General features: G+C 33.1%; 2 protein-coding genes across 2 annotated transcripts in view; one reads left to right on the top strand and one right to left on the bottom strand.

The window, feature by feature from the left end:
• Positions 1-5,973, top strand: part of LOC111713669 (uncharacterized) — an 8,442-nt gene extending 2,469 nt beyond the window's left edge. Inside the window, exons 2-6 of the mRNA XM_023488595.1 lie at positions 334-413; positions 720-809; positions 1,455-1,518; positions 1,837-2,464; positions 3,787-5,973. Coding sequence (XP_023344363.1) covers positions 3,793-5,436 — 1,644 coding nt within the window. The 5' untranslated portion in view covers positions 334-413; positions 720-809; positions 1,455-1,518; positions 1,837-2,464; positions 3,787-3,792 and the 3' untranslated portion in view covers positions 5,437-5,973. The remainder of the gene's footprint in view (positions 1-333; positions 414-719; positions 810-1,454; positions 1,519-1,836; positions 2,465-3,786) is intronic.
• A 2,480-nt stretch (positions 5,974-8,453) lies between these two features.
• LOC111713670 (tyrosine-protein phosphatase non-receptor type 9) lies at positions 8,454-24,975 on the bottom strand. The gene is made up of 25 exons (XM_023488596.1): positions 24,866-24,975; positions 24,319-24,416; positions 22,813-22,910; positions 22,158-22,242; positions 21,981-22,076; positions 21,140-21,266; positions 20,661-20,731; positions 20,028-20,090; positions 19,762-19,869; positions 19,573-19,653; positions 19,079-19,125; positions 18,153-18,219; positions 18,021-18,078; positions 17,090-17,164; positions 15,972-16,057; positions 14,769-14,872; positions 14,365-14,434; positions 13,916-14,024; positions 13,681-13,765; positions 13,183-13,238; positions 12,485-12,543; positions 11,861-11,936; positions 11,514-11,600; positions 11,206-11,284; positions 8,454-10,717 (listed from the first exon to the last, which is right to left on the bottom strand). The coding sequence occupies exons 1-25, from the start codon at positions 24,909-24,911 to the stop codon at positions 10,648-10,650; spliced, it is 2,001 nt and encodes a 666-aa protein (XP_023344364.1). The 5' UTR covers positions 24,912-24,975; the 3' UTR covers positions 8,454-10,647.
• Positions 24,976-27,175: the final 2,200 nt, after the last annotated feature.

Raw genomic sequence — 27,175 nt, 5'->3', positions numbered from 1 at the left:
GGGGGGGGGGGTGTCAGCCTCCATGGATTAGTGAAATATTTGGTTTCCAGGGGCTTTTTGGACCCAGTGGGAATGAGCCCCCTCCCCCCTGAACAGATTCCTGTGTACGCCACACGATTGAGTTTTTTTCTGGAAATTATTTTTACCAACTTCAGAACAATTCGAACATATGCAATTTTGGGAGTTTTTCCTTAATAATAATTGACTATAATCAAAAACGTTTAAATGCCAGGCACGGCATAGTATGAGTTTCAAATTGAGGTATGATAAATTGCGAAAATAATCTTTTGTCACTAATCTGGTACAAGATAATACGAAATGAAAATGTTTTAGATTGCTTTAGCGGCCAACTCGAATTCTCTAATTCAGAACCTTGTACCTTTAGAACCATTGCCTCATTTTCACATGGCAAGGTAAAATGAAATTTTTAGTTCTCCTGTATTTTTGTAAATTTGTGGTTTCATCACCCCGCTACCTCTAAGAATAAAAACAGGTTTTTTTTTCATTTTTCATAAAAACAAGACTCGGAATGGGGTCCAATTTATGAAGTTTTACTTATTTTACTCATTTTGTAAAATAATTTGTTTTTGCTCCTATTTCCCGCATATTTATATGCTGAACTTGATATGCCAATTAAGAGATCAGGAAGGTTTTGAATACTGCTTGATATTTTACCAACAGGGAATAAATCCAATGAAAGGAATGAATAATGTGTTTAGGGGCCTGCCAGTACCGTTGTTGGTTTACAACGCCAAGCTTCAGGATGGTCTGGCCAACCTTACGTTCAGGAACCTCATCAGAAACTCAGGGTAAGTCGAGGAGAGCTGATAGAGTTTGTGGTTAGATTGGTTAGAAAAGATAAGCTGAGCTGAGCTGAGATAGTTTATTGATAAAATAAATGTTTCTGTGTGTTTACAGAACGAGTTTACAATTACAAATTGATAACTATTTTAACAGTAGATGTAGCAACTAGGTTAAAATAGCTCTTGGCTGTTTTGATTATTTTTTCCACATAATTTCAAAAATGATAAGAACACATTTTAATTAAATAGATTTGAAATCAGCGATTTGATCTTATGCAAAATAGGTTATTCATTTGTTAGATTTCAAAATAATTTTGTGTCATGTACAAAACATATTCAATTAGTTTAACATAAATAACAATTCGGTTTAAAACACATTGTAATGTAATTTTCTTGTTTTCTTTTTACATCCTATTTACTTTCACCATTCACTGGAAACTCAATGACTTGCTGACCTTTTAGCAACTAGAGCATTTTTTTCGGTTTATGTGCAGACTAATAGATAGCCTTCCAGTGAGATTAATGCGGTTACAAGCTTGAATTATGATTTTAATCTAAAATTCAGGTTGTCATGGGTTATTACCAAGATCAAATAACGAGACACTATCCAAGCATTACAACATAATAACCTTTCTTTTTTTAAATGTTTAGATTGAAGTTTCAAGGAGAACTTGTTGTAATACCTTCATATGTTACTCAATCTGATCTTCTCAAGGTATTTTTTTCAGGGGTTTATGCAAAATTTTACCAACTCATAAGTTCGGGGGCTTGGTTTTATATTTTTTCTCCTTTTCGGGAGAAAAGGTGGTCAAAAATTGGCAAATTGATTAACAGGGAATAGAATTTGAGAAGTGGCAAAAAAATATTTGTTAAGATTTTCAACAGGGCTTAAAATTCAATTAATTTTGATGCAAATCGGGATCCTGGATCCGCCCTGAAAAAAAAGAATCCAGATTCCAGATCCAGGCCATTTCTTAAAAGATTTTGCAATTAGAATATTTAAACGGGATCAAATAACAATTTTCTTATTTAGGCTGCTCTTGAGTTGGGGCCTGTTCAGGATAAATCATTATATCCTGAACTATTCATGATGTAGTACAGCCTTACAGGCTTGATTTCTTCATTTCGCCACGATATTGAGCAAAATCTTCACAGTTAACTATTAGGATAATTAATCGTATCCATAAAGGAATTCTATACTGAAGTTCAATTCATTCCTCTCAACCCCTATCTTGCATGGTATAATGAGTTGTCTACTAAAAATAATAATTGAATTGAATAAGTTTATGAATACCTGAGATCTAATCACAACGAACAACATTTACAAGGCAGATTGTAGATTGTAGAATGTAGATAACTAAATCCAAGATTTTGTAAGTTAACCCTAATTGTGGGTCAAATAACCAAAATACTTCGTGTTACGCTCATAAATTTAGATTGTTTGCTTTTGAATAAATCTGTAATTTAGTAAATGAAAAAAAGTTATTTAATAATCTATTATATGAATTGTTTTATTTAAATATTTATGAAAACTTGCGCGAAGCCAATGATTATTAATTTATTATTTTTTTCAGATGTAAAAAAGCCAACAATGATTTGACTAAGCCGGTGACCTGACAGCAGTTGTTCATTGTTCACAACCTCTAGAATAATCTAACAAGGAAAGCTTTTCTTAAACAAAGCAGTTGATTCGTAATTTTATTTTATTTCATAAGAAGAATTTTTCTAAGTCATATTACTTATCTTTATTAAGAGGTTAAGGTGGCACAAAACTGATGCAATGTTTAAATTTAAAAGTTTGAGGCAAACCTAAAAATACGTATATTTTCGTAAATTTCATACCGAATAATCCATCAAAGTTTTTAGGTTTTATTTTACGTATTTTTCGGGTTTTTTCTTTACTCAAAAAATTGTTTTTTTTTTGAGTATATAAGTTTGATACAAGTTTTTACGTATTTTTCGTTTTTTTCTTTACTTAAAAAATTGTATTTTTTACAGTTGTAAAGTTTGATACCAACTGACTTTTTTAGTGTCAATATATTCACGAAACCTCAACTGCACAAAAATGCATTTTTAAGTTAGAATTTAAAAATATTTATGATTTTTCAAGAGAATTGCTAGGTAAGAAATTTAATGCAAAGATTTTTTAAATACGATGTTTCAAAATTTCAATCATTTTGCAGGAGTGAATTGATGTTTTCATTAGAATCAATTTCGGTAAATTCTCGATTTTTTCATAAATAGAAGTTCTACTTTGACAGTCTTAGAACAGATATAATTGTACGTGTTTGTTAAGTAAAAAAGATATTGAATATGTAATTGTTGAAGATACAGACAAAATGCATAGATTAATGTTGATTTAGATGGATACAGATGAAGCACCATCATCGATGATGGTGTGAATTTGTGTAGAAGATTGGTTTGGATTGCAATGTTTTGATTGAATACTGTTCCACTTAGTAAAATGAGAAATATCCGTATGCAAACACGTAGTGTACAGTTGTTCCTCTTCACGCATCGTGCAGAAATTTTACATAATACCATACATAACATTTAGCAGAATAACAATACAATCATTAACCGTTAACATAAAACATATTTTAGCAGACTATAACTTTATTTTATTATTGAAATTTTCAATACAGCGATAACTCATATCAAAGAAGAATTGGAATTCGTCGCTGAATTATTATGTTTATTGGGACACACTGTATCTAGTAATGTTCAAATAAACAAAAACAGCTAATTTTAGTCCAATCGGTTATGAGTTCAATCAATATAGCATTTTTTTTCTAAATTATAGACGACCCTTCTGTTTGATCTTATATTTTTATGAGTTCCTCCCTGTTTCCCCGCCAACTCCAAACCAAACCTCAAATATACGTTTTACGCAGAGATATTGCGTCAAATTATTCGCATGTTTTAAACAAACAATCTTTTCAAACAAAGACAAAAAACCGTAAATAAGAAAAGTTAAATAAAGGTTAAGATGCCAGCTCACAGGAAGGGTTCTCTTGAGAGATATGTTCCACCGCATAGAGGAGACATAGCTACAACTTCCCCTGGTAAATCACCGTTAAATACATCCTCAGATTCTAAACATTGGGAGGAAACCTCGCCTCGAAATAGCTCTAAACAATGGCCAGACTTCAAGGACATCAATGTCGAGAGTTCGAATTGGGCGGAGGAGGTGGAGAATGAGATGGAGAACGAGATGGAGATGGGAATGAAGGAGATGAACATCAACAACTGTTTGAAGGAGACTGAGGAGCAGATTTCTCCAAGGGTTGGTTCACAAACCTTCAACCGAGGTGAGTGGAGTGGAAGAAGAAGAGATGATGGGATCCGAAGAAATGATGAGGAATGGTATCAGAATTTAGGTCGAGGACGGGGTAGGGGCCGAGGAATACATCAGCAGGATGATAGGAAGCCTCCGGGTTCAAGTGTGAAGAGAGAGTTTACCACACGAGTTCAGGACAGGATACGCAGAGTGGATAAGCCTGAGAATGATGGTGGAAGATCAGCACAAGACGACCAATGCTCACTCATCTCAAATCAATCCTCTCAACCGGAGGGAAGGGGGAATATGACTGATCTAAGGGAACGAATACAGAGGAGAAAACAAATGGGATTGAACTCCAGTCAGTTGGATTTGGGATCAAAACTACAAGGTTCAGGATCCAATGGGTTTAACTCTAACCTTAGCACACACCAGTTTCCTTCCCAGAATTTCCACCAGCATGATTCGCGCTATAATGACGACAGACTTGAGCCTCGATATATGGAGGAGAAAACCTCTAAATTTTCTGAGGACAGAACTAGTCAGAGGTTCTCCGAAGACTGTAATAATTACAGGAACAGACAAAACGAGAACAGAATTGATACTGAGAGATCAAGACAGCATGAGTATAAAAGAGAATCGAAAAACCAACAACGAAGAGAATCGGAAAAGAACGGAAGACAGCTGGCTCGACCAAAGAAGAATACTGAAAACTTTTCTCCTTGTTATGATGCTCCCGAGATGAGAATATTGTGTGCAGCTCCGGGACGGGAGCAGTACACTAGGGATATAAGTTCCAGAGATGTGCTTATTGTCTCCGACCTATTCGGAGACGAGACTGATATGTCTATTTATAACCATCTTCTGACTGAACTTTCAGAGTCTGGTGTGCCTCAACAGCAACTATGGCAGTCCTGGCACGGAGATAGTCATCTGATAGCAGATGATAAACGGAGATGGAAGGACGCTAGTCCAACCTTCCAGATGGTGATGGAAAGGATTAAATTCTATTTCAATATGGATGTTAAAGCAACAAGACTGAACTGGTATAGGGATGATTCGGAGTGGAAACCGTTTCATCATGACGCTGCTGCCATCAAACCAGACAAAGCTAAAACTCAGAACTTTACCGTTGCTGTTTCTTTTGGCGCAGAAAGAGATGCGGCTTTTGAGCACGCGGGGACTAAAACAGTGATTTCAATGCCACAGCCCAATGGAACTATTTATACGTTCGGTAAGGACGTGAATATACTCTGGAGGCACGGGATTCTCCAGGTTCCACCAGAGAGGCAAACACAACAGGGACGGATATCTATCATTGCTTGGGGATGGATTCCACAGTTTGATCTTTAAGCTCTGATCTTTACATTGAAGAATGTGTGCAATGTGCATGTTCTGATTTTTTTTTTTTTTTTGAGGATTTTTACATGCTTAATTACTTAGTACAAATATTATACAAAATGGCAATGGAATGTGCTAAATCATTTAACTTTACACCGAGTTCAATATTTATTTGTTATCTATTATCAAAATTGACAATGTTAAACTGTATTCTACAATCTACATTCTTTAACGCACATTTTTTTCTCTGTAATAAAAACAGTAATTGTAAATTTATAGAATTCTTGATAATTTTAACAGTAACCCCGACCTTCATACCACAAGCCTAAAATGCCTGAAATGCAACAAACTTTATATAATAATATTTACATTATGAATGTACCCAAAATGTACCATGTCTCTAGTTATATAATGTTTGACCTGCCCGTCTCAAAAAAGTGTAAATATTTCAAGTTATCTTGCGTAATTTGACTTCAATGTTTTAGGAAAACAGTAATAATGTATAAATGACTGAATGTAAAAATTTAATAAATTACGTTTTTTAAAGAATTTTTGAACTATTATTTGTAATTTTTCATATCGAGTTTAACATTATTAACTCAAGAGAAAGCTAGCCTTACTTCTAAATTTGATGAAAACGAAAGAAGTAAAACTTTTCTCATATTTGTCATTAACTGGCAACCTTAACATAATTTTCTGTTTTTGAACAGAGCCTACTTTTTGAGTGGCATTTGGTTTGAAATGTATATTGGGGTGTAAGATTTGTTGATTCACTAAACTGGAAGATTTTAGCCGGTTTTTGAAGTCATTGTAGGGGAGCTAGGGTTAGGGCTCCTCTTTTGGAAAATTGCTACCCCCGAGTTCCTGAATTTCTCCTTAAACGAAGAAAATCGGACACATCGTAAAATTAAATTTCAAGAAAAGTCTATTTTGCTGATTATAATATAATGTTACCTAAAAAGTATGAGACTTAATTGAATACCTGAGACTAGTGTTGTTAATCGTTTTAGATAGTTATTTAGATAGTTATTTAGAAAAAATTTAAAAACCTCTAAAGATTTCAAAACTGCTCTGTTAAAGTTTGATTTCTTAAACTTTGCAATTTCTCAAAAAAAATTTAAATTAAAAACGATCTTTACAACACATTCGTTTTTGCATCGTTTTTGGGTAGTTTGTTTTCGCATATATCTTCTGCTATGGTCTAAATTTGACGTAGTTAAAAAGGCAAATGTTTAGAAATCTTACATATACCAGGATACAGGATTATAATCATTTAAACAATATTACAATCTTTAATCCAAGAAATATAATCATTCTAACAATTTTCCAATAACTTATAGCACATCACTACCTGAAACTTTAAATAAATATATCAATATCGTTGTGGCTCGTCATTAGGCCAAAAATGAATAGTATAGATCCAGGAAACCGGGAAGTTTATCAAATTCTAGAAAAAAAATATAAAAAAGTTCCATAAAGGTTTCTGGAGGTCTGATCTTTTCCTAGACACTGAAGTGACCACAGTTACTTTAGTATTGCCTAAATATAGAATACATTTTTTTTATTTTTTATTTTACATCCTTCATATATTCAGCTTTTAACCCGGGCCCTAGTTCCTCTGGCAATGTAGTTACTAGTTGTTCTCGGTCTAAACTACAGGGTGTCCCACGAAACATGACAGTTGGTGAATAGTTTAGAATGTCTTTTTCCATAATTTGTTAAGTTGTTTGGTACCAAAGATCAATAAAAATATTAAATGGGAGTCATGTTATATTAAAATTGATTTCAAAGTAAAAGATAATGAAGCAAAAGGATGTTTTAACTAAAAATAACGATTTTTTAAATGTCATGTTTCGTGGGACACCCTGTATCTTAACTTTTAGAGATATGTTTGTTAATAGTGCGAGAGGATGTTTAATATATTATGAAGAAAGTAACTACTAAAATATAATAAGAACAACGTTGACTCTCTGATTTGATGGAATCAGCAAGCTAGACCCAAAACTGAAATTTCAAGTGACCCTCCATGCAGATGGTAATGTCCGAATCACAATAGTACCCTTAAATACTTTGAATAACGGAGTATGAATTAGATATTAATGCTTGTGATTTTGAAAACTGATTTTTTCCATTGTGGTTTCTCTCCAAAAGTGAATTGCACATATAGTTCTGATGCATGCAGAAAGAAAACTAATACTCAACACTTCTAAATAAAAGAAAACATCTTCATTAATCAAAAGTTTCAAGACTACGCGATACGCTCATTGTCATCTTTGCATGGAGGGTTGCACTTAAAATTTAACTTCCAACCTCTTTAAGTAGTTGATCTCCGGAGCCCGCAAACCCGTATCCGTGTCTCTCGCTACGTCTTCAAGCCTCTGCGATTCTGTCTCAGCTCCCCGCATTTTGATCTCCGCTTGCTGTTAATTTTTTATTTACCTTTAAGGCTTAACCAACCAAAAATCAAAATATACTTGTTTACAGTAGAATCCACAATAGTTTAAAGAATCGGTTTGTCCACAATTAATTCATTTAAGTGATCATAACTTTTTTCTTGTGACAAAAGTATACAGAGTATACGATAAAAGCACAGACAGGAACTATTTTGTTTTGTAAATTGGTGATCATATAGTTTGATTCATACATGTTACACCTGTAATATTAAAGTCTTGAGAGTCAATTAAAATAGAATGTTCAATACAAATTGCGTATGAATCATTAAGAACTATCTTATTTTCTTGAGATTATTATTTGAATAAAAAGGATTTTTTAGTGGATATAAAATCCAAATATCTCTAATTGGAGACCAAAATGCGGTGCGTGTAGTGGACCGAATAACAGAGGCTTGGAAACGTGGCAAGAAGCGCGGAGATTATATCGCAGGGACTAGAGCTCATTCTCATTCAGGAGGCTCCGATGTTATTTCGCGGGGCTTGTAGCAGCCCTGCTCCCCCTCCCTCTACTATCTTATTATAACTCATTTTCTCAATATAACTTAACAAGATACATCTCGACTCTCGACTAAATAATTGGGTTTAAACTGGTTTTATTAAAATAAAAGATATGTATATGATGAACAATTCACAGACAGGATGTACTGAAGAGGGCATCAGCTGTAATCTATCAATCATTCAATCAATATATATATATATATATTTATATATATATATATATAGAGTTTTTAATCTGACGAGTGCAGAGACAAGTTATTTTCTTCATTGCAATTGTTGATCACTTAAAATCTCATCTTGCACAAAATAGGAATGTATTCTCCCATGCTTGAATATAAATTTATTGATTGATTGAAATTAATGGCCGCCCCCGTGTAAATGCACTAGATATATATATATATGTATTGACAAGGATTCCGTTTAACGACAAACACAGTTATCTGTTTTTAAATTGAGGCCGCCTAATTTGAAATTAAATTTATAATGAGCAAAACATAAATAAAGCCAAGAAGGCAAGTCAAATGGAAATACAAAATGTAAATCCACATTTTGTATTTAATTATTAGTTGCTGATGCAGAAGTTAAAGCAGTCCACATTTCCAAGAATTGAAACTTAATATTTTTATTTTTTAGGCTTTTGAATTGACAATTAGCTAGCAGTTTTCACGTTTTATCTAAACACTTGCTCATGTAAATTTCTGCACATTTTTGGTTTGTAAAAATTACCGCGTTGTTAGTTTGAGTTTCTATATCTCGTACTTTGGCCTTTGATTTAAAAAAATTAGAAAAAATACCATTTTTATTTTGTTGAAAGTAATCTTACGATATGAACTCATAAACAAAGGTTATTGAATCGGAAGCATAACATATTTGATACTAAAATGAGCGCAAATTTGAACTACATAATTACAATACATATTCTTCACAATTACAATTTTCAAATATATTCTAAGCGTTTTTTGGATTTTCTTTGATTGAATAAATATTAATTTCTCAAGCATATTCACGGGTATGATTCCATAGAATCCTCCTTCATCTATTGGACAAATTTTAACTTCATGCTTTCCAAAAAAAAAGGGGTAAAGGGGATTCAACACCCGTGAATTCAGCTTCTTCATTTATGTAAGAATGAATTAAATCTTTCATTATATTAAGAAGCAATTATGCTAAACTAAATTTTGAAATATATATAAAATTATTAAAGGCTAACTAACACATATTCGAATCACGAAACAAATGTAAATTTTTATGTAAATATTATAAAACAATGCTTAATTGATAAAAGATTATGGTTTGACTAAATACATGTAATATTTATTGATACCAAGCCACACTGATATCTGAAATGAACCTGGATTCAACTTTCGCACAATGGATACAATTTACCTACGTCCTACCGTGATGACCAGAAAACTCTCCGGAATATGAATTCGACTTTTAAATTCAAGTAAAAACCTTCAATAGGCCAACGAGCATGAAACAGCAATTGTGCAGTGTAAACAGATAATTTCACTAAAGAAGTGATTTAATTACTTACTAGTAAAGCTATTTGCTTTGAAGCAACATCAAATGCACTTTTATTTTGCTATATTGTCGTCTTCATATTCTAGTTTTCTTGTTATCACTGTAGTACATGAGGATACAAAAATATTCCCCCGTTATATAATACTTGATGTTATCTCCTGTATCACTGATATTAAATTCTCATGTAAGGATATTTCAAGATATCATTTCTAGAGGATTTTTGTTCTTACAATTTAAGATCTAGTTCTTATTCATTAATGTAGATTAGTCTACAATTTTCCAACCAAGTAGATCTAAGAATTCTTATTTGTTCAATTAACAAAGTCACTACTGAGTATAGGTCTGTAGATTAGGGCTGGAAAATCAAATTTTAAAACTGAAACTCCTTCTAAGATCTAATATACGCGAATTTAACTGAAGGATTCAATCCAATACATATTAGTAGCACTGTGTGCTGAAAAGTCACGGGAAATTTAAAATAAAAGGTTGAATGATAATGGATAACATTTAATGTACATAAACTTCATATACATTTTATAATTTGACAAGTAATTAAGTATAAATTGTGGAAAATGAATATTAATCACTAAACAACAGTATACACAATAGTATACAGAAGTACAAAACCAATCTTATTAAAGCTTCAAGTGTATTTGTTTCCTGAAACAAAAAAAATTAATAACATAATAAAGTGTCGAGATTTAAAATGTTTGATAAAATATTTGTCAAACTTGTGTTTAGAGATTGTCTAATCCTGAATATCTTCATCAAATCCAGTTAAATCTATTTCCTCGACATATCCCATATTCAGAACATACCTAGACACAGAAAACCATTAACGATACATCAGGGGTATCTATTTTACAGAATAATCCCTCCCAAACTAAAATATTATTGAAGGCCTGGAGGACAGAAAAATGTGACTTCAACTTTGTTTTTCTACTCTANCCCCCCCTCACCATGCCTCTTCAAATTTTATTGTTTTTGTTCTTAGTTGTTTTTAAGGATCAAAAAGGGAGAAGAAAATTGACATGTTGTGCGCAATATTTTATTTCCCCCCTCCTTGCTCCTAAAAAATATTTGAAAATAATTTTTCATAATTCTTCAAAATATTCAATATTTGTACATTCCTTGGGGATAAATGATTTTTCAAGAAAGAATGAAAAAACAATATAAATCTGGTTTCTACAGATCATTCTCGTTATAATGGAATTGAATTCACTTTATAAAGGCGTCCTTCTCAGTACAGTTAGAAGAGGTTTAATTAATGATTAAGTAGTGTCTAATAAGTTTATTTATAGCTTACTCTAGGAAGGCTAGATGACAGAAGACATATTGGTCTGGCATCTGTATAGAGAAGGCTCTCATACCACGAATACAATCAACTAAATATTATAAATATAATAAAAATTTAATATCAATTGTTCAATATAGGTGGCAGAACTGGTGTAATCATTTCAATAATAATACATTAGATATTATAGAGGCGGGGTAGGTGAAGGGCNCCTACCCCGGGAGTTAAGTCTAAAACAGTTTAATTTAGATTATCTAATAGGTTAACCAATCTTGTGATAACAAGTGAAATCACTAGTTTTAAAACGATTAATAAGATACCTGTCCGTTTGATATCAATCTTCTCTGTATCCTCAAACTTTCTTATTGCAATGTCCAAAGTACAGAATGTTCCAGTACGCCCAATTCCTGAACGTGATTAATCATATATTGGTAAATCAATAAAAACTGTCCAAATGAATGATTCTGATTAATATAACTTGTTATAATATTGAAATATAAAAATATTGAAATAATGAAAACATCAATTGTAGGGATACTCCGATACAGTTTTGAGTAATGAGAACGTCATTATAGAGGATTACACAACAGAGGACATAATTTGTATAATACATTGTACATTTATGTTAATTCTGATAAAGCATTCAAGGAGGACAAGGTTGGTATACCTGCAGAACAATGAACTACAATGGGAGGTCCTAACGGATGACCGGTCCAACCAATCAGTTCTGCGGTCATCTCAGCCTAGAAGAATATAATATGTATGATTTAAAAGGTTCAAGGGTTTATGTTACAATCTTATACTTTTTTCTCCCACCCCCTGCCCAACCTCCCTTCTTCATCCTCTAGTCTTGTTTATATTTCTACCGGTCTTACTCTGCCCCCCTCTACTTCTCCTTCTAGTCTTGTTTATATTCAACCTCTCTTACTCTGCCCACCTCTACTTCTCCTTCTAGTCATGTTTATATTCAACCTCTCTTACTCTGCCCACCTCTACTTCTCCTTCTAGTCATATTTATATTCGACCTCTCTTACTCAGCCCACCTCTACTTCTCCTTCTAGTCTTGTTTATATTTCTAACTCTCTTACTCTACCCCCTCTACTTCTCCTTCTAGTCTTGTTTATATTCAACCTCTCTTAGTCTGCCCACCTCTACTTCTCCTTCTAGTCTTGTTTATATTTCTAACTCTCTTACTCTGCCCACCTCTACTTCTCCTTCTAGTCATGTTTATATTCTACCTCTCTTACTCTGCCCACCTCTACTTCTCCTTCTAGTCATGTTTATATTCTACCTGTCTTTCTCTGACACATTGTAGGAACTGAAGCATTGACAACGCAGACTCAGGGGTTCCTGAATAATCATTTAAAAAATTTCATTTCATGCGGTTTAAAAAAAGTAATGAGGAAAATCCTTAAAACAACGATCGTGATTTGTATTTTCTTAATTCGGCCTGCTGACCAATGGAAAATCTTACAAACCAGAAAGACCCGGAATTAATTCACAGTTAATCAGACGACTTGACATATATATTTCTGGTAATTTTAAACGTACAATAAAAGCAGACTACATTTTGGAATTGACAGGACTAGGGCTTTTTGTTATTATCGATTCATCAATCATATTTGTAAGATTCGATTGTTAATTCGTCTGATTAATCATAAATTAATTCCGGTTTCTGGTTATCACTGTATATCAATCTCGCATCAGTCAACCCTTCAGATCTGTGATCTAATCTTGAATCTTTTTTTTTGTACATTTTTTCTCTCATAACTTCATTACATATATTTGGGAGAGGGTTGAGGTCATTGGATTTAACTGCGTTTACTTTATCATAAAAAAACATATAACTTATAAGATATACTAAATTCTATGCAATCATTTATCTATGCTCAAATCTTTTTTATTAACTTATAGAGTCTGAAAAGGGGAGGGCGATGGAATAATTTATATATAACTTTATATTTATAAAGAAAGATGACTATGCATTACCGTAATCAGGCCAACTACTGAACGCAAAGTGTGAAACTGATCTTTTCTCTCCAGTTCTGTAAATAAAAAAGAAAATATATAAATTCCTGACTAGACAATACACATGAACATAGAACATGAAGAAATACATGAAGTTCCACCACATAGACGAATTGGGTTCATACCTTTAAATTTCTAAATCAAACTATCTAACAGATAAAATTTACAAAATGTATCATTAAAATATTTATTTCCCTCTCTCTCTCAAAAAATATTTGAAAACTATATAATTAAGCTCTTTGCTCATATGAATTTAATTATCTATAAATTTGTATATTTGTACGTATATATGCTTGCTATAGCTGGCCAAACGGCTGAACCAAATTGGCGGAAATTTTTTGAGATCCCCTCTGGGTACCCTGGGGGTAAAATAGTATTTTTAATTTCTTAATGGAAATAACCAATAGAATATTTTCAAAATGTATAAGTAAAACATTTAACCATCTTTTATCTACATACCTTGTGTTGGTCAGGGTGAGCTCTGTAAGGATAAAGTCTTGATAATTTTCTATACTATCACAGTTTATTCTATAATGCCCACAGTCTAAACACGAAACAATAATAAATGATAATGTCACTAATTTGCTTTTTACGAATGAACCCTTAAAATTAGAGTTTTCAGGAAAAAAGTTTTTTAATCTATGTTTTGGAAGATATTTTGGATCAGGATTCGTAGATACAAGATAAAACTGACCTAATACTGTAGAAGGTTCTAGAGGCCAGTATTGACCACATTTAGTTCTACCGCGCTCCACGGTGCGCGTTGTCATAACAATAACACATACTCTCTGCTCCCACACCATCTAAACATTTTCTTATTAACAGAGAATACGAGTAAGAAAATGAAAGAAGAGCCTTGACCGCCTGCGGGGGCGTAGAACCATATACCAAGCTCAACAGGTCTAAGATTAAAAATATACTTTGGGAAACAAATACAATTAGCGAATGTCTTTTTGGCTTATAATTTTAAAATCATATAATTTGATATACATCTGTTGAATGCCCTGGTTTTATTCATTCTATGAATCAATATTTACCCCCCCCCCCCCGTCATCCGTGAAGTAAAATAATAATGTCTAGATTGACAACCCATTGTTTTGTTAGCACTTGAGAACCTGCTCTGTCTAGCAATTACAATATTACCTGCCACATATCCGTATATGTTCTAGGTAGAGGACCCTGACATGATATAAAGGCGTTCTTCTGTTTGTAACTAAACATTCAATACATATTGCACATGTCTTTATCCATAGAAATGTAGAAGAATTCAACAATTATGCTATAAAACAAGGTCAACATTTATATAAAGTAATAAGACCAGGGAAACTTTAATAAATTAAATACCAACAATTTTCCAGAGAATTAGAAACAACAAGAGCTATCCTAAGAAACGCCAGACAATCTTTCCAAATAGTATTATATCTTACAGATGAATAATGCTATGATAAAGTTTCCCGTATAAGGCAGTTCAAGAAAGGCTTGTCCCGAAGTACGGTAGAATGGAAAGTCAATTGGAATATATTTGTAATGTTTACTGTAAAGTTTACCCGTCTACGAAATTAGCGTTGATATAGTCTGTATCTCCGTCATTATCATCCCTAGAGAGAATTACTCTCGTATGATCGTAGCACAAAACATCAGTATACCGATTCTAAAATTAGAAAATAAAATTCAGTTTTTTAAAGATTAATAAATAAAACCAAAAATAATTTAGTCCATATTTCGATTTATTTTTTCTTTGAATTTTTACCCTAACATGTTCTCAGGGGTATTATTCTTAAAATAAATATAACGATTGGGCTTAAACTGCATTTTTAATTCCCGACCTCATAATACTAAAAATTTTGTAATCTTCCAGCTAAAAATAGTTCTAACCCCAACTCAGCTATATTATCCCTAAAAAAATCATTTGACAAAAGGAAAAATATTATATTTGAATATTGAGGAAAATATTTTGGAAGAGGGGGAAGGGATAGGGATTAAGGTTCAAGAAAATATATATCCCACCACTTTGTGCAAAAAAATTAAGTATGTGTAAGCGCACACAAAATAATGAATTCATGCTATCCTGTTTGAACTACTACCGTTTGAACTATTGCTCATTTGAACTATCCACCGAAGTAATATTAGCTCCGCTCCGACTTTATAAAAAATAACTCTTGCGTAAAATAGCAAAATTTCAAAACCGATGGAAATTTAATAAGATTACCTTTACTGAATTTAAATTTTTGTTTAAAATCTAAATCTATTTTTTGGCCTTTAATGTATTTTGAATACTGTTAATGTTTACCATCTGACCTCTGATATTAACTAAATTTTGTTTATCATCTAACCTTGGATGTTTTATGGATATTGTTTATCATTTTCCGCTGGTTTTTGCTTATTGTTTCTTCTAACCTATGATGTTTGTTAAATTCATTCATCATCTTTCCATTGATTTTTGTTAAGTTGCTGTTTCATGCATATTAGTTAACATCTAACCTATGCTGTTTCATGAATATTTGTTATCATCTAACCTTTGCTGTTTCATGAATATTAGTTATCATCTAACCTTTGCTGTTTCATGAATATTATTAACAAAAATTTAAGCCCTCCTCCCCCTGAACAAATTCCTGTTCCTGAGTAAGCCCCTGCTCTGGAAGGATTTAATTTGAAAAAATGTCAATGAAACAGTTTAGTAATCAATTCAAATTTGCTAAAATGTTCACAAAATAGTTAATTTTACAATTAAATGAAATACTGGTTGATTATGTTTCCTGGTACTGGTCGAATAAACCATTTCTAGTTGTTGTCCTAACATAGGTCACAAACTCATCCAAGCTCATCCCTTCTTCATCTAAACATTATTAGCTAGTTAGTTTCACGTCACTTAGTACTTAGTGAAAGCATTTAGTTTAAAAAATGAAAATCATAGTTTTTTTTGCAGTGCACATTCGTAACCATTACTAATAAATATAAATATTTGATTATCCGGATCCAGGAAGCCAAAAAGTAGCGGATCCTAAGCACTGTCCGTAACATCAGATTTTATTACGTGAAAAAGTCAAGAATGTTTGATGTGACATTCAGAGTGGGGTGAGGGGGGGGAGATTTATGAAATATTCATGACTCAAAATTTGAGAGGGCCTGGTATTTGTAAACTTTAGGAGTATCATGGTTCCTCTCCAGATTGAGAAGACTCTACCTGAACCTGGAATCAAGCCGAACCTCAAACAATTGTGATCTTTTGTTAATAATCTAGTAGTAACTTGCTTCACTCCTCTGTATCAATCAATCAAGCTGACAATCTCTTTGCTGAACCCTTCAATCAATCTGAACAATCTTCTCTGAGTCCATCAATCAACTAGTTGTTATCTATCAATCAGTCTGCAAATTATCTATCAATCAGTCTGCAAATGATCTCTATCAAACAAACTTCAATATTTCAAGTTAAAAGCCTTTTCATAAAGAAATTAAAATACTTTTTTATAAATGAGACAAATGTTTTATCTTTCTACCTGATAACTGATATTTTACTCTAAACATTTTATATAAATAAACTAACTTTGTGTTTTTGTTTCAGTTTCACCACGTTGATGTTAATAAAGAATTGAACCAACTTGTTCTTTTACTTGTGCGTGCATAAAGGGTTAAATGTCTAGGGTTAATACACTCAACCTGCCAGTTAGAGGAAGTTAAAAGTTATAAGAGTGTACAGTATTAATGATTGTGTTAACCCTAGACAATTGGCCGGCGGACGGGTAAACATATATTTAAGAGAATAAGTGTACGGTACATGCATACTGCACACTCCAGACCTTTCAATTTAATTTCGACATATTGTGTTATTTGTAATGTACAGCTGGGAAGAAATAAATGGAAATATTACCAATAACAGAATCAAAAACATCCAGGCTAGCCGGGGACTCCTCTCCTACCATACATTCTATGCTTACAGGTACGTCTAGAATATTAAAAATATTTAGCTGGCAACAATCTTTATAATTGCGGGGGTGTGGGCCAAACCAATATGACAGAAAACAAAAAGGAAATCAATCGTAAACATTTTTCCTGGAACCTTTAAAACGGCATGTGGAAATCAAACTAACTATTTTTAAGAGATGTTTTTGTCCCCATGACATGATCGGTTTGTTATGAATGAAACTCGGAATTTTCCTATTGCGAAAGTTTGGTGTTGTAGGGGTTTTGTATTGATCTGCCATGGGTTGTAATCTGGCAGCGCATTCATCCGTCCACGCTTCATTTATTCTGAGAAGAGGGCTGACAAGATTCCAGCTGACTAAGGGATTCTTAGGCCTGAGAATAGAAGAGTGCAGGAATTCTTCTGATATACTGGAATGAGGCCCGGGTGCCTTACAGATAGTAAACATCACACTCATTGCTCCAAATCATTTGTAAGTCCGGATTGGATACCCCCAGGTTCCTATAGCTGGCAACCATAGACTCTCCCTGCTTGTCAACCTTTCCTCTCTTCATTATCATTCACTTGGATCAACCCATTTCAAGCTTCTTTCTTGTTGAGTAGAAAGCACGCACCCTTAAGCTGTAAGAGATGTTGACAGCCGCCCCTCTGTCTCCTACATCCGTCAGGTGGTCATAAATGCTTAACCAGATGTTGGCTACGGATGATTTTGAAACCACAGGTTTGTGAGGAGTACGGGAATCAAACCCGTGAACACCAGTCTAGATACCAATCCAGTTACTGGCTGCGGACAAGTATGCTTAACTTAAGTGATCAAACGAGAACTGGTGTCACAACTAGCCACCCCACCCAGCTCTTAATCAAATTAATTAAATACCTGTAATTTTGTCTACAAGGCTTACAGCATCCACGTGTTCGGAGAGTTTCCCATTAACCTGAGTTAAGAGAACCGTGATTATTTTACCAATAATAAATGTTGAAAAGGATTAGCTTTCAAAATGTATCTTACCTGAGAACTAACACTAGTACAGGATGCAATAGGTTCAGTTATATCATCTTCACAATCCTCATCAAACCTTAAAGAATACATAACATAATCAAATCTGACAACAGCAAAACACAAGTTTAATCAATTATTAACGTTTTTAAATCAAGAAATCTATACTTGTTCGATGATTTTAAGTCATTTAATCAAAAATCTATACTTGTTTGATGATTTTAGAACACATCCCATTTTGCTGGTTCATTTTATTCGAATAAAAAATGTTTTCGTGGATTTTGTATTTTCACTAGCGCATTATTTGATTCTTCACTTCTTTCTTCACATAGTATTTAAAAGAATTTAACTTATCCACAAAAAGATTGCAAAAAGTAAAATAATTTTTTAATTTCTGATTTAAATGCAAAACTAAAAGCTATGAGTTGTGAATGAACTAAAGTAAACTGTTTAGTGTTTATTCTATAAGATTCGATATGATAAAATGTAAATAAAATGCAGGTGTTTTTTTTAGGGTTGTCTTGTTGAGAAATTATGAAATAAATGTAATAATAGATATAAAATATGGAATTCAATCATATATTAAGTAAATCAGTTAAAATTAACGTCTTTGTCAAACATCCAAGTTTGAATGAGATTTTACGACTTAAACCAATAATTTAATTTTAATATAATTTCACTAAATCTAGTAACAAAATTTAAAAATAGGGTTTTTAGACTAAATAAGAATGAGGTAGGATGTAAATAATGTAATGAACCTAAAATCTAATATTATTCTTCAGAGAACCTTTTAATCATAGACATATATCCGACAATCGACATTCATTATTTGTTTTTAAATAAGAAACTCTTTAAAATTTAGAAATTTGTATAATATTCATAAACTTTAGAATTAAAATACTTCAGCAATGAAAGCTTCCAATTGACAATAAACCTACCTCAAGGTTTCTTCAAGTCCGTTTGATATACCCAGCAATTCCTGTTCCTAGACAAATATTAATATCAAATCAAATTTAATTAGATCAGCAATATCAGAAACAGGATATAAAAGCCCCAACCTTTATTTCATTCTTTTTGCAACTTTTAACCCAAAATTAATTTGATTTCCCCTAAACATCACCCCGTATAACGAATAAATACATAACCTGTGGGGAGGGGAATGATTTTCTAAAGGGGGGATGATTTTTCTAAAAAATATACACCCCTGCAGTCTGCACGTATCTTACATCGGTATTTCAAGATTTGTCCATGGCCCATAGATGATAAGTATACACTGATAAATATTCAAATCGACGGTAGGTAGTTTAGCAACCTAGCTCAAATTGAATAGTCAGTCCCTGGACGATTACAAATAAAAAATCTAAGTGAAAAATATATAAAATAACCTCTCCCCCCCCCCTGGTTTAGAATACTCCACTGAAGATGTGTTTACCGGTAAATGAATAGGTGAACTGCTGGCAGCCGGGGATCTAGATTGAGTTGTAGAGTGCGTCATGGTTAACAGTTCCCCTCCCTACGCAAACATAATATTTTAATGCGTCACTTGACACGGTTTCACACCTTAGGCAAACAACAAATCGGTAGAAATGTTTAGATGTATTAGATTTGATCAAACATTCACCTTTTCCTCGGCAATTGTTTGACAGGCTTTCATCCATGTTTGATGGCTATAGTTTAGTGACCCACCGAGTTCGCTGGGCAGAGAGCTTGGTTCAACATGAAGCAACAGCTAAAATTCAAGAGATATTTAACGTTATTCTAACTCGTCTTAAGTTTTAAAAATATTGTGAAATAAAATTGTCCTTGATTTAATGATCATAAAATATTGTTTTGTTGATTGAATAATTGATTTAATGAAAAAGGTAACGATTGATTAATTGATTATACCTGTGTAAGATTAACAGTAAAGACCCGGTCTCGTAGTTTCTCCCTCACAAACAATCTTAGTACCTTGATAACAGGGTTAACATTAGCAACAATTCCAAGTAGAGGAGGTCCGAAATAGCCCCCCCCCCCCCAGCTACAGGGCGTCACATATCATATTGGATTATCTCCAAGCTTAAACTTCAAAATACTAACATAATACTCGAAAAACCTGGTATTTTTTTAATGATTTTTTTATATTCGCCATATACATTTTATTAAGTGATTTTTCTTTTTTTTTCTCATTAGACTCTTAAATCAGAAAACGGTCTAATATAATGTGGGAGTGGGAAACCCTGTATAAAAAAGGAATCGTTTTTCAGAGCTAGAACAAAAAAAACCTACGTAGGCGTATTCAAAATTAATCTGAATAAAGAAAAATAATCAATTGCAATGCTTTTCGATGAGGATGCGGGACTAAAATGAATAAGATCTAAGAATAAACATTGTAGAATTTTAGTAAGAGCTTTCTGCGAACGGTAAATCAGGATTTGAAAATTGGCTTAAATTATTCCACAATTTGTGTGGGAAAAAAATTTCTTAAATGATTAAAAATAATGACAAAAAGATAAAAACAATAACTAATTAAAGATATACCTTAAAAGGAGCTTTAAACCAAAGTGGTGCTGTAACAATAAGAACCTTTTTCAACCTCGCGGGATAACAGCCTAAATATAGATTCAGTTGTACTCTTTACCAATAATTCTTTTCATTGGAACAGTGAGTTACGCAAAAACATTTCCAATCCCCTTTAATTTTAATCCTGCATTTTACTAAAACCCATTTCATGGCCAAGTCTTCCCTCCCCCCCTCCTCCTTCTGTCAAATCCTACTTTTTCCAGTTGATCCTGAGCTGACAACTTTAGAATTGTGGATATCGAGATCAATGCTTTATCCCCTCTTTATATTAATCTGAAGCCTAATTTTATCTTACGTTAATTTCCGGTAAATTGTCTAAACTGCAACCAATCAGGTGTCGATTGAAAAAAACTAACAGCCAATCAGAATCAGAGAAATTTCAAAATTTTGGCAGTTGATAGATTTAGCAATCAACCAATGGAATAAAAAATATTTACCCTTTAACAGTGTTAACATTTTCTGAGACAGATCGTAATCAAAGTTTGAGTATTTTGAGTTTGACATGTTGTAGATGAAAACCAATCCATTCCGCTGGGTTTCAATCTCTTCTAAAGCTATGTCAAGCTGAAATATTGAAAAATTAATCATTAATCATAAATATAACTCTGAAGATATCTAGCTTTAATGATCAGTGTCTAATTATTTGCTAAAATGAGAGATAAACATAAAACGGGAAGAACAGTTTGATTTAACTAATTGAAAAATGGGACTATACCTAGCAGACTACACATTGTAGTACAGTCTGATGGGACTAAATGGGACTACTATACCTGGTAGACTGACTACACACTTTAGTACAGTTTGATGGGACTTTATGTGACTAAACCTGGTAGACTACACACTGTAATACAGTTAGATGGGACTAAATGGGTCTATACCTGGCAAACTACACACTGAAGAACAGTTTTATGGGACTAAATGGGTCTTTACCTGGTAAACTACACACTGTAGTTCAGTTTGATAGGACTAAATGGGTCTATATCTGGTAAACTACACACTGTAGTACAGTTTGATGGGACTTAATGTGACTAAACCAGGAAAACTACATACTGTAGTACAGTTTGATAGGACTATATAAGACTGGACCTGGTAGACTACACACTGTAGTACAGTTTGATGGGACTAAATGGGACTATGCCTCATAAACTACACACTATAGTACATGCATCTATACCTGGTAGACTACACACTGTAGTACAGTTTGATGAGACTAAATGGTACTATACCTGGTAGACTACACACTGTAGTACAGTTTGATGGGACTAAATGGTACTATACCTGGTAAACTACACACTGTAGTACAGTTTGATGGGACACTTGACCAGGTTCGTGAAGAAAAAGGTTAAAGAGAGCCAAGGTAGCGCCATTAGGGTCCTGACAAAACACAAACAGAAATTCAATTGATTTCAGATAAAACACGTATATTGAATTCTTCAAATAAATAATAATAATAACCTTAGAAGGCAGAATTGTAAATTTTCCCTGAGCTAATTCCTTCCTTAGAGGCTCAGAACTGGAGTCAAAGTATTTTAATCCTTCCCTGAATACAACATAACAAATTTAAACATGTTTCAACACATTTAGAGCAATAACAAAACATTAAAAGTTATTAATTAGCCTATTTAAATGCCCATTTAGTTCTAAATTGTATTATTGAAGGAGGAAAACGCAAAGACAGTTATTTCCTCTCTAAGATAAATGTCGTCTATCTTTCAAATTATAAAGCAATTAATATTTTTTTGTGCGTTTTTTGAATCAAAATACATTAATAAAAATGGTAACAAAATATTGCTTTAGATGTCTAACTTTCTGTTGAAATGGTTAAAACAAATGGGGAGATGAACTGACGCACGAAACCTGGGCAGCGGAGTATTGAGAAAACTCGTATTCCTGGAGGAAAAGGAAATTCACAGACAAATATAAAAAAATAATGGAAAAAATAAATTGAAAATAAAACTGAATTGGGAAGGGAACCTTTTGTAGAAAGGGTAAAAAAAAGAAAAGATTTTATGACAAAGACCAAACTGTGTAAAAAAAGTAAAAGCCAACTGTAGGAAGAGTGAGAAAAGAAAGTATTGCTGGTGGTCTGAGGGAATAACAATTGCCTTGCCTTATTCTCATGATCTCGTGCTGCTGGTAGAGCATAAGCGCTCGCTCAACGTTGAACTTCCGAGCCATCAAGAACTTGACAGCAGATGCCCAGGGCAACTATAAAGTAAAGATATCATTAGACCATTACAAAAAAAATGTGATTCAATCATTATTTAATCCTCATGACTTTCTCTAAATAATTTACGATTTTCCATTGATCTTCTTTACGATTTTCCATTGATCTTCTATGTCACTCAAAATTATTTTAGTTATTTATTATTTATCTTTGATCTGCGCTGGGAACTTTTGTGCTGAATACCCCGAGCGCTTGATCTCAAATCCACTGTGGGCTTTAAATTTGAGAATCAATGTTTAATCTCTTTTTTTCATGGTAAAATTATTCTGCAGGACATCGAATAAAGAACTAATTAATCTGCAGACCGATGAACAAAAGATGAGATAAGCATTGATCTCGATATCCACAATAAATGAGTTCCTAGCTCTGTATCCATTTTCGGACATCACGAAGGAAACATCTTCTTCTACTTTATACTGTGCCATTAAACGTATTAAAAATCATTTATATCAGCCCCCACCCCCCTCACCCAGATATTATATTTAAATAAATATCTATAAATATAACTGCATTGTTTACTCATCATGTTGTCCACCAATAAAGATTGAAACTGCTGAACCGGCTAGTGGAAACTTTTGAGTGGAACCTAACATGGCCCCAAGAGTCAGGACTGGTTCATACCTGATTAGGATTAGGGTTTCGAAATTTTCGTCAAACTTTTTGCAAAAATCTCTTTCAGCCAACGAAAATGTGAACGAAAACGAATTTTTTTTGTTCTTTTACGCGAAAATTTTCGTTGAAATTATTTCGCGAAATTCGTTCGAAATTTTCGCGACATTCGTTCAAAATTTTCGCGAAATTCGTTAAAATTTTCGACCATTCGTTCAAAATCTTATTTTTTCGAAAAAAAATACAATTTTCTTGGTGCGAAATTGAAAAATTTCGATTTTTAACGAACGAAAATTAAACGAAAATTTCGCGAAAATGAGGTCGAAAATACTTTGAATTTAGCGAATTTCTTTCGTTCATTATAGTGAATTTCGTTTAAAAACGTCTTGTAAATGACAAATTTTCTTTTAGAAAATCTAAATGTCAACCAACACAAAAATTGCTTTGCAGATATATGAGAAACTGTAAAAAGTTATGAAATCTGTTGAATACAAATAAATGCATGTTTAGGATACGGATCCTTTTATCCGCAACAATTTGGGTCCCTGGATCCGGATCCGGATCCAGGGGGTAAAACAAACCATCAAAAGCAGAAAAAAACTCACCAAACACAAATCTGAACTGTTATAGAATAAGAGAATATTAAATGGATCATCAAGTTTTAGTAAAAAGAGAAGAAAAATAATTTGAAAATTCTTCTTCTATTTAAAAAATCAGTAAGTCTTAATCCTGACCCGTATCTAAACGATAAGGAACCAAAGCACTGACAATAATTCTAACCTCCACCATGCTGTTTGCTATCCTCCATTTGTTTACGTTTTCAAGAAACTTTCTAGTTGCAGCCTCCTCTTCTACAGTTAGAACACTACCAGGACGATCTTAACAATTAGAAAATAAAAATACAATCTAAGTTCAAATCAAATTGAAAGTGCAATTGAAAAACATGATTATAATAAATATATGTAAAACAAATGCAAAGGAAAGCTCATAAAGAATCATAGAGAAGTGGAATCTGTAAGAGGCCCCAATGTGGACCCCAGACCGCCGCCATAGATTGCTTAAAGCTGTTTTAAATAAGCTATCAGAGATTGCAGTTGGGTTAAAAGGGGGGATATACTTGAGTGGTTGACAGATAAAAATTAGTATTCATTAAAATTTGCGTAGAAACAATTAAGAAATCATTATATTTTCTGTAAGGCAATTTTTAGCAATAACATCTATTTATTTAAACCTCCATACGTCTGAGTCCTAATTAAACATTCCGCAATAAAAAATTCATATTTGGCAATCAAAGACTTAATCTCAGTTTTGCTTTGCATCGTTGAACCTTTAGATTTTGGTGGATACACAATAGAGTTATACACGTCCCCCATCCTTCCCGGCACAGCTTACATCATTGTTAAATCTGATGGAATAGATTTATATAATTATGAGAGTCATGAAAGGATTAAAGTCGAGAATCAAAGAATTCGACAAATCTTAAATAGCCAAGGCCATGAATGCAATTCATGCAATGCATGGTGAATCGGGAAAAAATACAAATAAACGTTTATCACATGTAGACTATCGACTGTCGTACAAAGGTTGGAGATAAGAAGTGCACGCCCCCCCCCCCCCCCCCCTACAGGGGGGGGGGGGGGGGGGGGGGGCATTTTAAAATAATTTAACCCTGTTTAAACCCCCCCCCCCCCACTTCCTTTTGAAATCCAATAACTCGCCAAAAATAAAACAAAAGGCTGGTTAAAAGGGAATACATGTTTAATTACATCGTAGTTGAAAATATACTTTATGATCACCTTTTGTCGAAAATAATCATTTAGGGAAATCACCCACTTTAATGTTAACAAAATTGTGGCTTACGTCTCCCTAGATCCCCTAGACCCTCAAAACAAAGAATTATGAAAAAAAAATACACAAACTGATCTCCGCCAGACCTTACAAAAGCACCCAAATTCATGAATTTGCGTAATTTCATATTAGTAATATAATATTAGCAACACGAGATCATCTTCTATATTTTGGTGATAATTGTAATATAATGTTTTATCAACCAGGCCAACATTGAAAAATTGAGGCCTTTCATTTCAAAATATTAAAAACAACAAGTTAGACAAATAAACAATAACTAACAGTCACTGGTCACCGGTTTGACATTTGTTGATTGGATGAATGAAAGTCGGCCATATTTAATCAATAACAAATTTACACTTGTTTTTGTTTTATGAGTCCTCTCTTCAATGGAGATGTCGTCTTCAAAAGACAAGCAATAGGATTAGGCTTTTTATTAAAATCTTCATCATCAATAATATTGCAGATGCAAACATCCATCTCATTCACGGCCACCGCACCCATTTATTGGTTAGGGAATATTAAGAATTTTACTAAAGATTAAAGCTGTTCATTGATTGTCATGATTAGATACATATATGAACTCATAAAGTGCAGGTTTATAAGATTTATATTAAAACTTTAAGCATTTCTTATACGCAAAAAGGAAGATACTTGGAGAAATATTTCTGGATTTAACTCATGGTTTGTTTTGTTGTAATCTTTGATTTGATCAATACCTTTCTTTGAAAACTATTAGGATTTAAATAATAAATACAAATTTTTTAGATTTAATTTGAACTTCAAAAAAAGGTATCGCTAAAATCAAAATGAAACGAATTTCAATTCAAATTTTTTTTCTAAATATTTTCCTTTTTTGTGTGAAAATTGTTTAAATTGTTTTAGATACCAATTTATTAATCATTAGGCACTTTTTATGATAATTAATAAATACTTCTCATCTTTGAGAAGCCTCTCATGCCACTCATGCCACTATGTCTAAAAAGGGGATGGTGGAGTTGGCACATTTGATGTAGGGGGGGGCCGCATTCATTTTTTGTTCAAATCTTCCAATTTTTTGGCTGCACGTCTAATTAGGGTTCGAAATTCCTAAAATAAAATAAAATTGAATTTTAATGACCTCTAATGACCTCCACAAATAGAAAATATTTCAACTATGGCTTTATACATATCAAACGAAAGCTAGAAACCCCAGGAATACAGTAGCAGCAACAAATACAGTGTTTGACCTTCTAATGACCTCTAACGACCTCTAATGACCTAAATGACCTCCAAAAATGAAAATGTTTTATCTATGGCTTTATGCAAATCAAACGAAACGAAACATAACATTGATTTTTTTAAGTGAAAGATGGATCCCATGTCAGGCTTCGACATCCGTCTTGAGTTTACATTTCTGCCCAGTGTCAGTACACAGCAATACTAAAGATGCGCACACTTCTAAAATAACAATCCTTGCATTACATCCTTGGTCTGTTCTAGTCGCAGCGCTCGGCCCAGAAAGTGTCTTAGCCTAACCTAACCCTAAATAAATACTAATTTAATTGAAAATTGTTGAAAAAGTGGTCATGTACAAAAGAAAAATCTGGAGTGAAGTCTTCCCCACTTCGCACACTGGAAGGTTGGAGTTCAGCATCTGCCCAAGTATTGCAATGATTATCATGTTGGAATCGTTGGAATCTTCAAACGGTAATGTTACATCGTCTACGTAACATCCTCCCTACTGAACTTCTAACCTACTAACTTTCCGACCTACTGCAATATCGGACCTACGCCAGCTGTTTAATTT

This window comes from Eurytemora carolleeae, unplaced genomic scaffold, assembly GCF_000591075.1.
Source record: "Eurytemora carolleeae unplaced genomic scaffold, Eaff_2.0 scaffold1450, whole genome shotgun sequence".
Lineage (NCBI taxonomy): Eukaryota > Metazoa > Arthropoda > Copepoda > Calanoida > Temoridae > Eurytemora > Eurytemora carolleeae.
The sequence above is the reverse complement of the archived record's forward strand: the minus strand, read 5'-3'. Positions and strand labels throughout refer to the sequence as shown.